The following is a 14450-nucleotide window of genomic DNA, read 5'->3' as shown; positions in this document are numbered from 1 at the left end:
AACACCTGTCTGGCTGAAACTACTGTTAATAATTTTCCCCACTCTTTATCTGTGCCTAAATCCAAACGTAGATTCCATGAGCAAAGCTTCTTTCTTAGAACTGCACGCCAGTGGAACTCTCTGCCGCTTACCTGTTTCCCACCTGACTACAACTTGGACGTCTTCAAGTCCAACATAAACAAACTCCTGACAAACCGCCCCCTTAAGTAAGACAAGCAATAACCCTTATCCATGAGTGGCCTTCGGGCCTTGATAAGTGGTGACCCCCATGTAAAAAAAAAATTAATCAATAACATGTTTAAAAATTATTTATTTGTTCGAAAAAACAAACAAACAAACAAACAAACTATTTTATAAAAATCCAATGTTGCTTTCATTACAATATTATATTAAAATTATATTTTCTCACGGAAACTTTTCAATAAATGTTTTTACAATTATAAATTTTTATACAGCAACTGTTTTTTTTTTTTTTCATTCCCCGTTTTCAGTAATTTATTCACTTTTTTCCATAGTTCTTTCCGGACATTTAATTTTTTTGTTATTTATGTCATGCTTCGGCCATAGTTTAAAATAATTGTATCTCCCTTACATTTGCACAGCAGGTGCGTGAAATAAAATGGCGTCTCCAATTTCGGCAATAAAGTGTAGGAGCACCGGAATATAATGTGAAACTTATAATTTATTGTGTGTGTGTGTGAGAGAGAGAGGAGTAAGTGTATGATACTTATGCAGAATACTGATTGCACTTAAATAATAACGTTATTATTTATAAATCTATTTTTAACGTGGGAGGATGGGCTTTTTTGTTAACTATTCTGAACTTTTACCTAACAATTTAAGGTACTCTTGCATACTTTGAACCGAATTCTCGTGAGTTCCTGTTAAGCATAGATTGGGTGAGACCGGCAATCATCGGTGTCAGCCGAGCCCGAGCGTTGTTCAAATGTTGAAATGCTAACTCGACTTTTTATTTTATTTATTTATTTTTTATTTTATTTTTTTTTTTATTATTGCATTTTCACCCCAAACAAGGCACCTTGGCACTTTGTTGTAGGGGGCTACTACTATCAGGGACATAAGCATCAGTTGTGTAGGAAGTTGGGCAGCAAGAAGTACCATTTCGGTACTTGTGCATTTAACGAACCAGACGTAACTCAGTATTTGCTCGGCTTTGTCCGGCGCATGACGTCAACAGCCGGACATAACCGAGCGTTGCCGATTAAGCAGACGAGAATTTCGCTATCAATTGGAAGAGTGCCACAACAAACGCTTATTTGAAGAGAGTTAAAAAAAATTTTGTTTTAAAGATAACTCACAAAATAATAATGAATATTATAAACCTTGCGGACCAGCTCCAGACCCCAGAGGCTGCACTAAACTTTTGGCCAGGATTGTGTACTTGCAAAGAGAACAAGCCTTTCCGACGGTTACTGTTGGAGGTGTAGAAGTACATGTCGTCGATGGACCTCCATTAGGATTGGGACCTTCTTCTCAAAATCCCGACTAACCATCGCAAATGCGTAATAAAAATAATATACTTATGGGCGTTCGAGATGGCATCTACAAAAAATCTCCATCGCGAATGTGGGTTACGTTCTCGCCACACAATCGTGGATTGGAAAATTTTCCTGCGTGATATATGCAGGGACTATTTTCTTAGGAATCCCCGGCAGATTGGAGGCCCAGGCCATACAGTAGAAATCGACGAGTCCGTTTTTAACCGCAGAAAACACAACGTCGGCAGACTTCTGACACCGGTGGTGACTGGTGGTCTGGGTCTTCGGTGGATACGACCCCGCCGAATAGGAGGGTTTCTTGGTCACTGTACCAAATAGGAACGCCGAAACCCTCCTTCCACTAATAAATTAAAAAAAAAAAAATCCTTGTTTCTGGCAAAAAAAAAGTTTCTTGCCCCCCCCCCCAATAATTTTTATTGCCCTTTTTTAGGCTTTTTTCATTTATTTGACATAAAGAGTTGCAAAAAAAAAAAAAAAAAGTAACTTTTACGTGTTTAAGACATAGACAATGTTTTTTTAGGTTAAAAATTGAAAAAAAAAAAACAAAGTTCAGACAAAAAACAGTTTCCTATTATTTAACAAAAAAAAAACAAACTTGTTTTATATGTATTTTGAAAACAGAAAACAATTTCAAACAATAATAATAAAAAAAACAAATGAACGGTAGGTTTTTGCTTCCTTTTTTTACTTATTTAATTTTTATGTTTCTACATTTTACAATTTCATTGTACAGTTATTTTGTTGTACCTATTTACTATGCCTCCCCACAGGACAGTTAGACACCAGGGTCGTTTTTTAACGTGGAGAAAAGGTACAAAAATAAAAATTGTCTCAGTCGTGAAGGATTTCTCCTCCACCGAAAGAGAACAAGAAATAGAAGTGCAGCATCTGAAGAACAGATACTACACTTTGATCTTGTCCCGAAGGCCAAGAAGGTTTTTGTAGTCATTGTTGTAGCGTTGTTTTTATTTTATCGTCAACGCTCGGTTTTATCCGGTTGTTGACGTCATGCGCCGGACAAAGCCGAGCAAATGCTGAGTTACGTCTGGTTCGTTAAATGCACAAGTACCTTAATTTCTAAAAAAAGCACGCTCCGTACTCTGCATAACGACTAAATTTATATATAAGGTACAAAGTTAAAATATAGTGTTTCTTTTATTTTGTTTGTTTTTTTGGAGATTTTTTTTTTATGTGTTAATCTAGCGGGTTTTGAAAATTTCAGTTACGAAAAGTAAAAAATCTAGCGATTTTCTGGAGATTTTATGTCCTCAATCTAGCGGGTTTTCAAAAATCTCAGTTACGAAAAGTAAAAGATCTAGCGATTTTCTGGAGATTTTATATCCTCAATCTAGCGGGTTTTCAAAAATCTCAGTTGGCAACACTGTTTCTCTCCCTTGAAAAGAAAGTCCTGTTTTATTTAACGTGACTGTTTTTTTCTTTCCTTTTCTCCGATCGTAAATGGCCAACGCGAAAAAAGGGATGCGTTTTTTTGTACCGTCTCTCGTCGATTTGTACGTAAATGCACTTTTTTCATCTTTAAATGATATATTTTGTTTGAATACGATTATATATATATTTTTTATTTGACTAAAGTTGCATTTTTTTTTTTTTTCAGAGGTTGTTTATTATCATGCGACACCGGTTGCCATAATCGCTTTCTTCCTCGCAACGCAATGTTTTGATTGAAACAAATTTATAATTGTTCCTATTTACTTGCCATCCAACGAGGGCAGAATTAGGCATAAGATCGGTTTTTAATGTGGGGAAAATCCAGCTCCCCAAAAAGGGGCACTCTGGATAAAAATAAAAATTGTCTCAGTCATGAAAGATCACTCTCCAGTCTCCACTGACCGAGAACAGAAAAGACAAAGTGCACTCACTGCAGCATCAGAACAGATACTACACTGTAATCTTTAATTGTTATCCTGTAGATGTAATAGGCTAATTTAATTCCTATTTTATTCACCTTAATTACATTTTTTTCTTTTTTTTTACATGGGGGTCACCACTTATCAAGGCCCAAAGGCCACTCAGGGATAAGGGTTATTGCGTGTACAGTAATCAATGAGAGTATTGTAGTAATCATTAGTATTGGGGGTTTTAATAGTGTCTTACTTAAGGGGGTGGTTTGTCAGGAGTTTGTTTATGTTGGACTTGAAGACGTCCAAGTTGTAGTCAGGTGGGAAACAGGTAAGCGGCAGAGAGTTCCACTGGCGTGCAATTCTAAGAAAGAAGCTTTGCTCATGGAATCTATGTTTGGATGTAGGTATAGATAAAGAGTGGGGAAAATTATTGACAGTAGTTTCAGCCAGACAGGTGTGTCTCGTGTTGCCATAGATGGTTGTGTCATCAGTATAGATGTCAACGAATGATTTAAGTATGTGTTTTGGGAGATCATTGATGTAGATCAGGAAGAGAGTTGGGCCCAGGATGGACCCCTGGGGGACTCCAGCATTAATATTGTGGGCCTCTGATTTCTGCCCATCAACCACTACTCTTATGAACCTATCAGAGAGAAATGATTTAATGATTGAGAAAACATTTCCAGTAATACCGTAGCTGGAAATCTTGTGAAGTAGGCCCTTATGCGATACCTTATCGAAGGCCTTTGATATGTCAAGAGCAATTGCCCTGGAAAGTAAACCTTTGTCAAGAGATTCACTAATCCTATGTGATATAACCGTTAGCACATCTGCTGTAGATCTTACAGAGCAAAAACCATATTGCATGTCACTAAGAAGGTTGTTTCTGTTGAGGTGGTTGACTACTTCTTTAGGGGTTAGAATGCTTTTAAGGCACAGCCTAATAAAATAAATAATTCGATACAAGCTTCTGAAATGACGAACGCATCAACTTCATAAAATGTAACACAGAAAGGGTTTATTGAGGAGAATGGGGTATTTTCCTTGTAGAAAACTGGACTCCGGCACCTGGTATTATCGTGGTAGTTATTCCAGTGGAATCGTTGATACTGTAAAGATAACACCGAGGTGGAGAGAAAGAGAGAGAAGAAAAGAAGGTCCGTTCCGCTTGGTGTCTCTCTGCGTAAGAATGAGTTGTTCTTCTTCAAACCGGATGCTGGCCGATTTCCTTTGGGGATAGGAAGTATCAATGTGCCGTACCCCTGACTGGTCAAGATGTGGCTGAATAGCACAGGGGAGAGGCATTGATTCGAGGAAGAAAAAGTCCCATTTGTTTCTGCTACACTTCTTTATTTAATATGGATTCCAACACCTTACTCATGACACACAGGAAACTTATTGGTCTGTACTTAAATACAGGGCATACTTAAAGCGAGTTTGCTTTCGAGATTAGTTCCAAGCAACTTATTGGCGAAAATGAGCTTTAAAGGTCGCGTAAACTACAAATTGACGATTATGCACTTATGTTACTGGGCTGAAATAATAACGTTATTATTTTAAAAGTCATTCTTAACATGAGGAGTGGTGTTTTGACAAAACACTGTTTTGTAACTATTCTGTACTTCTACCTAACAATTTAATAAAAAAGCATAATCCGACCCAGATTCTCGGAAATTCCCATCAAGCATGGATCGGGCGAGGCTGGCAATCATCATTTTAGCTGAGCGTTGTTCAAATGTTGAAACACTAAACCAACTTTTTAATTTTTATTTACATCACCGACAAGGAGGGTTTTTTGGTGAGCGTACCAAATCGCAATGCCGAAACCTTCCTTTCAATACTAAACAAATATATTCTGCTGAAGATTACAGTCATATATCCGGTACTTGTACAGTTTAGTCAAGACATTAAAAAATGAAAATATTGAAAAAGTTTAAATTGTACGTATCTGTTATGGACTGAAGTTCTCCGAAAAAAAATTTCACTTAATTTCATCAAGTAGTTTTTATTTTACAGCGAAAAAACAATTTGCTATGATACCGAGCAAAAGGTTCGATTTTTAGGAAGAAAACCTATTATTAAAGATGGGGAGGGAGTGTCGGCGCTTTACATGGAGTTTTCTCCTGTGTCGTTTCTAAAATTCAAACAAAAATTTAAAACAAATCCAAGATATCTACCTTCAATGTGCTCTCCTAAAAACGTGTTTTTTTCCGCTGTAAAAAAAAAAAAAAAAAAAAAAAACTATTCGATCAACTTAAGTGAAATTTTTTTTTTTCTTGGAGATCTTCATGTCAAAACGGATACGTACAATATAATTTTTTTTTCGATATTTTCATTTTTTTATGTCTTTATTAAACTGTACAAGTTCCGTATATCCGACTGTTGGAAGGGCCTATAAACAAAGTAGGAGGAGCTCGAACCCAAACTAAAAGCGGTTTGTATCCCTGGAAACATTGACCATTTTTATTTACATTGTAAACAGATAGAAATTTTTATAATTAAAAAAAAATTAAATAATATGAACAGAATTGTTCTGGTACTTTTGCAGAATTGTTTTGCAACTATTCTGTACTTTCACCTAACATTTTAATTTTTTTTACAAAAACAGTTGAAAAAGAGAAACTGAAAAATTGAGACGTATGTAGGGTTAATTTTGATATAAATGGTCGATTAATTAATCACGTGGTCAATTATTCGACTTTTTTTATTAAATTGGTTAGACACGGAATTTTTTTTTAAATAAGTTTTTTTAATAATTAGATTTTTTCATATTAATGCACTTATTGTACCATTTTACCGCAATATTTTTTAAAATTCAATTGAAGTGATATTTTGTTTTAGTAAATTGTTAGGTGAAATCACGTGATTAATTATATAAGTCGAATAATTGACGACGTGATTAATTAATCGACCATTTATATTAAAATTAACTCGGCACGCATATCAATTTTTCATTAACATTATAAAAATTAACTCTACATGCATATCAATTTTTCAATTGTTTTTGTAAAAAAAAAAAAAAGAAAAAAATGGATTTTGTAAAAAAAATTAAATTGTTAGGTGAAAGTACAGAATAGTTGCAAAACAATTCTGCAAAAGTACCAGAACAATTCTGTTCGTATTATTTAAATTTTTTTAAATTATAGAAAGTTCTATTTCTATATGTTTACAATGTAAATAGAAATGGGGTACTCATGCACTTATTGATCTGTGCTGAAATAATAATGTTATTATTTAAAGCCATTCTTAACATGGGGAGTAGAGGGTGTTTTGTACCTATTCTGTACTTTAACCTTACAATTGAATAAAAAAAAACATATAAAACTTTAATTAAACGTGGAAATACGATTTAAAAAATAGCGCGGATCACTCTCTGCATTAGGACCAAAAATGGTCACTGTTTCCAAGGATACAAACTGGTGACTCAACATTTGTGTCCCTTTCGCTTTTGGTTTGGGTTGTTTTGGGTTCGAGGTTAATCGCCACCTAAATTCCAATCCTGCCAAGGATTCCACCAACCAACTACCTGGCAGTGAAAGTGCGCATTTTGTAGACCCCGTGACGAAGGCAACAAACGAACCACGTCGAGAGGATGTGGGAAGGAATCAAATCAGCAAGACCAGCAAGAATGTTGGACCAACCGGGAGCTCCTCCTGGGTACATATTTAGTTGTGGAGACAAAAATGCGAAAACGATTCTTTTTGTCTCTTTCATAAATCACATTTCCGAAAGCTACCAGTTTCTTGGGGAGTTTCCTTCCATTTCCTATTACCCCCATCTCCCCTCTTTAAGAAAAGGGTTGCTGATGATCTGCCTGTGTTGCATGTCTTGTATTCTGCATGGCCACTTGCTCAGCACCCCTTACCTAAACTGAAACTCTTAAAAATAAAAATGACAGTACATTAAAAAATTACGCTAAAACCAGGCCAAAACTCAAACAAAAACAACCTGCCTTCTCCCTTGAGACACATATTTACGAACATCCATGGGCTAATTTAAATGATGTTGAAGCATTTCTCCTAACAAACACCCCGGATATCTTAACACTAAGTGAGACTAACCTACACTCCTCCATCCCCTCTAACTACTTTAACATGGCCGGATACCTCCCACTCTGCCGTAAGGACTCTGACAGACATATGCATGGGCTTGGAGTCTACATTCGAAACACCCTCCACTTGACTAGAGAAACTAAACTAGAACCGGACGATCAAGCCTTTATGTGCTTTAGACTTAACATGCAACATAACATTAGCTACTTTCATTTTCTCTACCGCTCTCCCTCAACCCAGGATTGTAACCTAATAAACAAAATCTCTGACAGCATAGATACAGCACTTTCCCTCGACACTAGTGCACAAGTGCATTATTTGATAACTTCAATGTCCATCACAGCAACTGGCTTGGATTTTCTACTTACACAGACACAGCTGGTACCACAACACGTAACTTCTCTATATCTCATTCCCTATCACAGATGATTACGTTTCCAACCCATTTTCCAGACCAGTAAGAACAACATGCATCACTTCTAGATCTGTTTCTGACCACAGTTCCCGATGACTGTGTAACGAATGCCCACAGCCCTCTTGGGAACGCCGATCATGCAGTGGTAATGGTTGAAACCGCCCTAAACTCTAGAGCCAAAACTGAAGAGCTACTGCTCAAATCAACAAGATATTATAAAAAGGCTAACTGAGAAGCCATCAGGGACCTCATCAGGGAGGCTCCATGGCAAAATATCTTTTCACTTCCTGCTGAACATTGCGCAAATGAGACCACTGAATGGTTAAAAGCAGCAATTGAAGCACATGTTCCCACACGCAAATTCTATAGCAAACCCCACTCTCCCCAATGGTTCACTTCAACTTGTGCAGCTACCATAGTGCAAAGGCAGTATGCGTACCACAAATTTAACTGACATAAGTCCAGTTCAAACAGACAGAAGTACATAGAAGCAAGAAATAGCTGTAAAAAATAAATAGTGACAGCTAAGAGAGAATTTACTGAAACCACCCAAAAACACACCGAAGCACAGAAATTAGGAACCCGAGACTTCTGGAAAATCTACAACAGTGTAGTAAATAATGGGCAATCAACAATTCCCCCACTATCCAACAATCATGAGGTTGTTTGCTCAGCAACTGAGAAGGCTAACATGCTTGCCAGACGGTTTACCTCCAACTCCACACTGGACTCTGCTAACCACCCCCTCCCTGACTTTCCTTTGCAGACAGACGCCACACTAGATGATCTGAAAATCACCGGTGCTCAGGTACATGCTATCATAAGAAAGCTTGACACTGCAAAAGCATGTGGACCTGATCTCATCCTGACTGTGCTATTTAAAAAAGTGCGCCACTGAAGTAGCTCCAGTTCTCTCCAAACTTTACAACAAATGCCTTAATGAATCATGCTTTCCTGCCTGCTGGAAAACTGCTTCTATAGTGCCAGTTTTCAAGAATACTGGCGAAAGAACTGACCCAGTAAATTATCGCCTCATTAGTCTCCTCCACTTTTCGCCAAAATATTTGAGACCATAATTAACCAAGCTCTAGTCCATCACCTTACAGATGCTAAACTTCTGACTGACCAACAATATGAATTTAGGCAAGCCTGTTCCACAGCAGATATCCTAACTGTAATCTCAGAACGTATATACCAGTCACTGGACAAAGCGGGGGAGGGCAGAGCGGTAGCTCTAGATATATCTAAGACTTTTGCCAGGGTATGGCATGAGGGTCTTCTCAAGAAAATCAGATCATACGGCATCACTGGAAGAATACATAACATAATTAGATCCTTCTTAGATAAGAGAAAAATCCAGGTTGTCCTTGACGGTCGTACATCTAAACAATATGATATAAATGCGGGAGTGCCTCAGGGGTCTATCCTTGGACCTCTGTTATTCCTAATATTCATAAATGACCTCCCTGACAAAATTATCTGTGAGATGGGTATATATGCTGATGACACCACGCTCTATAACAGACACAACAGGAAAACAAATGAACACATATCTAAAGAAATGGCAGAAACACTAGAGGAAGACCTCCGATTCATAGTGGAATGGAGACATAAATGGATGTTCACCTTCAATGTTGCCAAGACTAAACTTGTTTCCTTCAATAATTACAAGAAACCTTCCCTACCACCAATAGCAATGGCCAAAGACTCTTTATCTGAAAGTACATCTTTTAAACTCCTCGGCCTAACGTTTACAGGAAACATGAGTTGAAACAATTACATTGAGAACATTGCCAGGACCGCTGTGAAGAAGGTGGGTTCTCTCTACCATGCTAAAAAGCTATTAACTCCTGAAAGTATCCTATACCTCTATAAGGCCACCATTCCCCCATGTATGGAGTATTGTTGTCATATTTGGGCTGGTGCATCTGCCACTAGTCTCTCGCTCCTAGACAAGATTCAAAAGAGAGTTGCCAATCTGATAGGTCCTGAACTGTCATCTAAACTTCAGCCTCTGTCACATCGACGAAATGTTGCATCCTACAAGTACTTTAACAGTGAATGCTCTGATGAACTGCAAGCACTTGTGCCCCCCCCGACGTAAATACACCTAACAAACCTGACAAGCAGCTAAATCCCACCACTTCACAGTAGAGATCCCTAGATGCAAGAGAGCCTTCTACTCCAATAGTTTCTTCTCCAGAACAGCTAAACTTTGGAATTCCCTTCCAGGTCCTTGCTTCCCCGACTGTACTGACATGCAGAAGTTCAAATGCAACGTGAACCGACATCTTGCTGCCCAACTCCCTAACAGTACCCCTGATGCTTATGTCTCTGATAGTAGCCCCCTACAACAAAGTGGCAATGTGCCTTGTTTGGGGTGAAAATGTAATAAAAAAAAATAAAAAAATGTTGAACCAGGCGTAACTCAGCGTCCAATCGGCTTTGCTCGGAACATGACGTCATGCGCTCGGGTTTGATTGTAATGTAATGTAAGATGTCAATCAGTCAATCAATGCACTGCAAAGTAGCAGACGAACTTTTCGAAACAAAAATTGGAAGGAAATAAAATTCATTAAACAGCACACAATTGTAACAGCCCTTTTCATAGAACTAAACAAAAAAATGAATATTTTCAGTTTGAAAAAAAATATTTGATGATGCCGGAACAAGCAGTTTCATAATTTCAAGAAAAAAATTAATCGCTGAACCCCCCCCCTAAAAAACTGCGTTTCCTATCGGCAAAAGAAGATCTGAGAAGAATGGATGTTAAAATTATTATGTTTTCTTCATATTTTTTTTTTTTTAAGCAGCGTTGTACTTTTATAATCGACGAAACTCTGCGGTTGACGTCATGTTCCGAGCAACGCCGGGTGGAGACGCACACGCATGCAATACACCCCCAACCTCTCCATGTTAAGAACGGCTTTCGGAATAACCCTCCCAACCTCCCCATGTTAAGAACGGCTTTTGGAATAACCCCCCCAACCTCCCCATGTTAAGAACGGCTTTTGGAATAACCCCCCCCCCCCAATCTTAAGAATGGCTTTCGGAATACACCCCTCTCCAACCTCATCATGCTAAGAACGGCTTTCTGAATAGATACCCCTGCACAACTTTCCAATATTAAGAACCACCATTACCGAAAAAAAAACAACATTTTATTAATCTTTTTCTTGAAAAAAAAAAGTTTCATTAATTGTTACACAAAAACTTAAAAAACAAACAAAAAAACTGCTTATCTGCTTTATTTGGAACTTTTTCGTTGGACAAAAAAAAAAATTACAGAAAAAAATTTTATGACAAAAAAAAAACTTGTTACGGTAGGTCGGTGTTTCTTGGTTTATTTTTTGTTTTGTTTATTTCTTCTGTTCAAATTATTGTGCCTGCATATTTCCTTCATTTTCCATTTTTAGCAGCGTTCGTTACAATCGGACGTTGAGTTACGAGTACGTCTGGTTCAAATTATGCACAAGTACTCAACAAGTCGACCGAAGTAAAAGATTCCTAAGGAAATATCCTCATCTTGAGAAAATTCTTCCGACGACACTGAACAGTCGTAGGAAAAAAAAGTTTTCTTGAAAAAACAAAACATGTACAACCATCACCCCCATACGTAATTTGTGTACTGATAGGTTTTTTGAAATTTTGTAAATAGATTTACTATAAATAAAAAAAAAAGAAAAATAAATAAAAACATTGATTTTTTTTTTTTTTATACGTGCAAGCGCGCACATAATTGAAACAGATCAGAAGCCATTATTAGCATTATTAAAAACTAAACGCCTTGATGAACTGACCCCAAGAATACAGCGTTTTTGTATGCACCTAATGAGATTCAGCTATGCATACCGTTGGGAAAAATCTCATTACAGCAGACACACTATCTAGTGAGAAAATAATACAATTTCTATTACTTTTGTGCATGCATAAATTCATTCCTAGCTTAAAGTGGTTTTAATTTTAAATCCTTCTTATCTACCTGTCAATAGCTCAAATAGTAAGGAACATGGCTGGTGCACTAAATATTTTGGTTTTGATTCTAGATGATGCCACTAGTCATTTTTTTTTTTTTTACAACTTTTGAAATCAGTACTATATATTTAATACAATATAATATTCGATAGAGAATTTGCTCTGTAATAATAAATACAAAATCTGTATGAATTAAAATATATTTAAGCATATTTTATGACCAGGTAACGCTGGGTGCCCTTCACTAGTAGAACTAAAAAAGTGTATGTATTAAAAAAAAAAAATGAAATGATTGTTCCTATTTATTTTTATTATTTTAAAGTTTTCTTTTGTTTGTTTGTTTTTTAGATGCAAACAGCAGATGATTGAAAATTTGAGTCCAGATGGCTCTTGCCTCCAGAGTATTCCTGCTGACCTCCGGGAAAAGTGTCTCCATTACATGGCACTGAGAGGCTTACTGACTGACCAAAACTTGAAAAATGTGAAACAGTTTTTCTTTTTATCTTCTGCAATGTGGTTTTATTAGATTTGCTATCAATGTTAAGATGAATATGAGATGATTTTCTTTTTCTGTTTCCAAAGTTCAGGTTAAATAAAACAATGTTATTGCAAAGTGAAAACAAAAAATAGTAAATTTTTGTTTTGAAACACAATTTTATTATCAAATTAAATTTCTGGAAATTTATAGTTGGACAAATAATGTTCCTGACTCATGTTAAAAAAAATAATTTGTTCAATTAATTGCAAATATCATCAGATTTTTTTGCTCTCTTGGATTTGATCTGCTTATTTTTCCAATCTGATGAGCAAAAAGTATTGGGTTAGGGTTAGCAAATTTTATGGCCAGCTGATCTTTTTTCTTCAATCACTCTTCGTTTTTATGTTCTGCCCTAATGTTCTTCAAAGTTTTGAATTGGCTCTTCCATGTCTTGCAACCATTAGAAACAAAATATGCAGCTGATCAGGAGGTTAGTCCAACCCTTACTCCTTCCTTCTCCAATTAATTTCTACTTTCATGATCATTTCCTTCCAAAGACTTTATGATTATATAGCTCTTCACAATCCCCATTAATCTGAGGCATTAGAGTCATCTACTTTATTGTATTATTTCTCTTAGTAAGGCTTTCAACGTTTTCAAGCAGTCTTGAGGATTGATTCTATTCAAATTCCATTGTTGAAGATCTTTGTTAATGGCTTGCATCCAAATTTTCTTGAGTCATCTCACTTTCCTTCAGTCTTCCACCTCTGCATTTTTTTTATCCGAGCAAAACTTAATTATTAAGTTGATCAATTAAATTCAATGAGAATGTATTTCTAACTTCTTGAGTCATTTAATTCCCAGACTTGTTGAAGATGATTCGTTCACAAATCATTCTGAATTATGTCTTCAATAGAATCTCTGTATTGTTGCAATATTTTTCTCGGTGATGCTCACAAAGTATGTGTCAAATTTAGTAGAACGTTAATTAGTAAATAATGTTAATCCAAATAATGCGTAATGGCATATGTAACTTTTAAGTAAATTAATTTTTGTAAACATCAGTCTGTAAAATAAGGGAAAAGCAACGATAGTAAAGTATAAATGATTTTAAAAGAGATTAGTTCATGTCAGCATTGGTTAATTTGAGACGCCAAAACTGTATATATGATATAAAGAAAGTTGTGGCTTATTTTTTTAATGTAAGAATGTGTAAATAATGTTAATCCAAATAATACGTAAGGGCATGTGTAACTTGTAAGTAAATTTTATGGTTAATTTTTATAAAAATCAGTCTGTTAAAAAAAAGGAAAAGTGACGGTAGTAAAGTATAAATGATGTAAAACAATGTATGGCGATTGATCAGCCATATATATAAGGGCTGCAGTGTTCCTTTTTTTGTATGTTTGTGTACAATCCAGAATAATAGAATTTCATGGTCTCAGCCAATGAGAATAGGCGGAATGCTATTGGGGAGAAATCATTATTTTCAAATAGTGAAGTGCAATAGTAGTTGTAGGTGTCTGAGTGTTTAATCCAGTTCGTAAGAGCGTCAGGTCAATATAGTTATAATGGTTATATATTTACCCGGTCCTTATTGGGAGAGTGGGAGGACTTTTCAGGTAGAGGGGCAAATACAAACTACTTCGTCTATAGATCTTGGAAATCGTGTTGATGGCGCTCATAGGAAGCAAGATAGGATTTTATTATAACGAATAAACGTGCCTGTAACAGCGTTCAAAAGTTACATAAAATAGTGGGTAAAAGTTTAGACATAATAAATTTATATGTGGCATCTGTTATTGCAAATCTACCGTAATTTGGTCTAGATGGGAATTTCTGCAATCAAATTATTATATATAGGAGATAAACTTTTTATTTGTAATGAAGGATTCAAATTAAAATTTTGGCAAAAGTATATTATAGTTAATAATGAAAAATGGGGCTGAAAAAAAATTTTAACAAATAATTGCAACCTCCATGGATTGAATAAAGAGTTCCATGCAAAATTAGATTCTTGAATTAGATAGGAAGATTCAAGAGTTCAACAAGATACACCTGATAAAGTTGGAAGTTACATCAACTGAAACCTTATGAAAATAACACTCAAGATGAGATTAGTAGTCTGAATAATCCAAATAAAATGAA

At 36.0% G+C, this 14450-nt stretch overlaps 1 protein-coding gene across 5 annotated transcripts in view; it reads left to right on the top strand.

Moving 5' to 3' along the window:
- Positions 1-14450, top strand: part of LOC145239899 (protein AMN1 homolog) — a 48900-nt gene that overhangs the window by 12951 nt on the left and 21499 nt on the right. For 2 of the 5 annotated variants that reach the window (XM_080103524.1, XM_080103522.1), the window contains one exon: positions 12173-12305. In XM_080103524.1, the coding sequence (XP_079959650.1) occupies positions 12186-12305 (120 nt within the window). In that variant the 5' untranslated portion in view covers positions 12173-12185. Of the gene's footprint in view, positions 1-2548; positions 2649-2886; positions 3032-6576; positions 11173-12172; positions 12306-14450 lie in introns of those variants that run through there. The other 3 variants (XM_080103523.1, XM_080103520.1, XM_080103521.1) reach the window with 3 other exon arrangements.

This window comes from Euprymna scolopes, chromosome 19 (assembly GCF_053919585.1).
Source record: "Euprymna scolopes isolate OS-2025 chromosome 19, ASM5391958v1, whole genome shotgun sequence".
Taxonomy (NCBI): domain Eukaryota; kingdom Metazoa; phylum Mollusca; class Cephalopoda; order Sepiida; family Sepiolidae; genus Euprymna; species Euprymna scolopes.
This window is presented reverse-complemented; position numbering and strand designations above follow the sequence as displayed.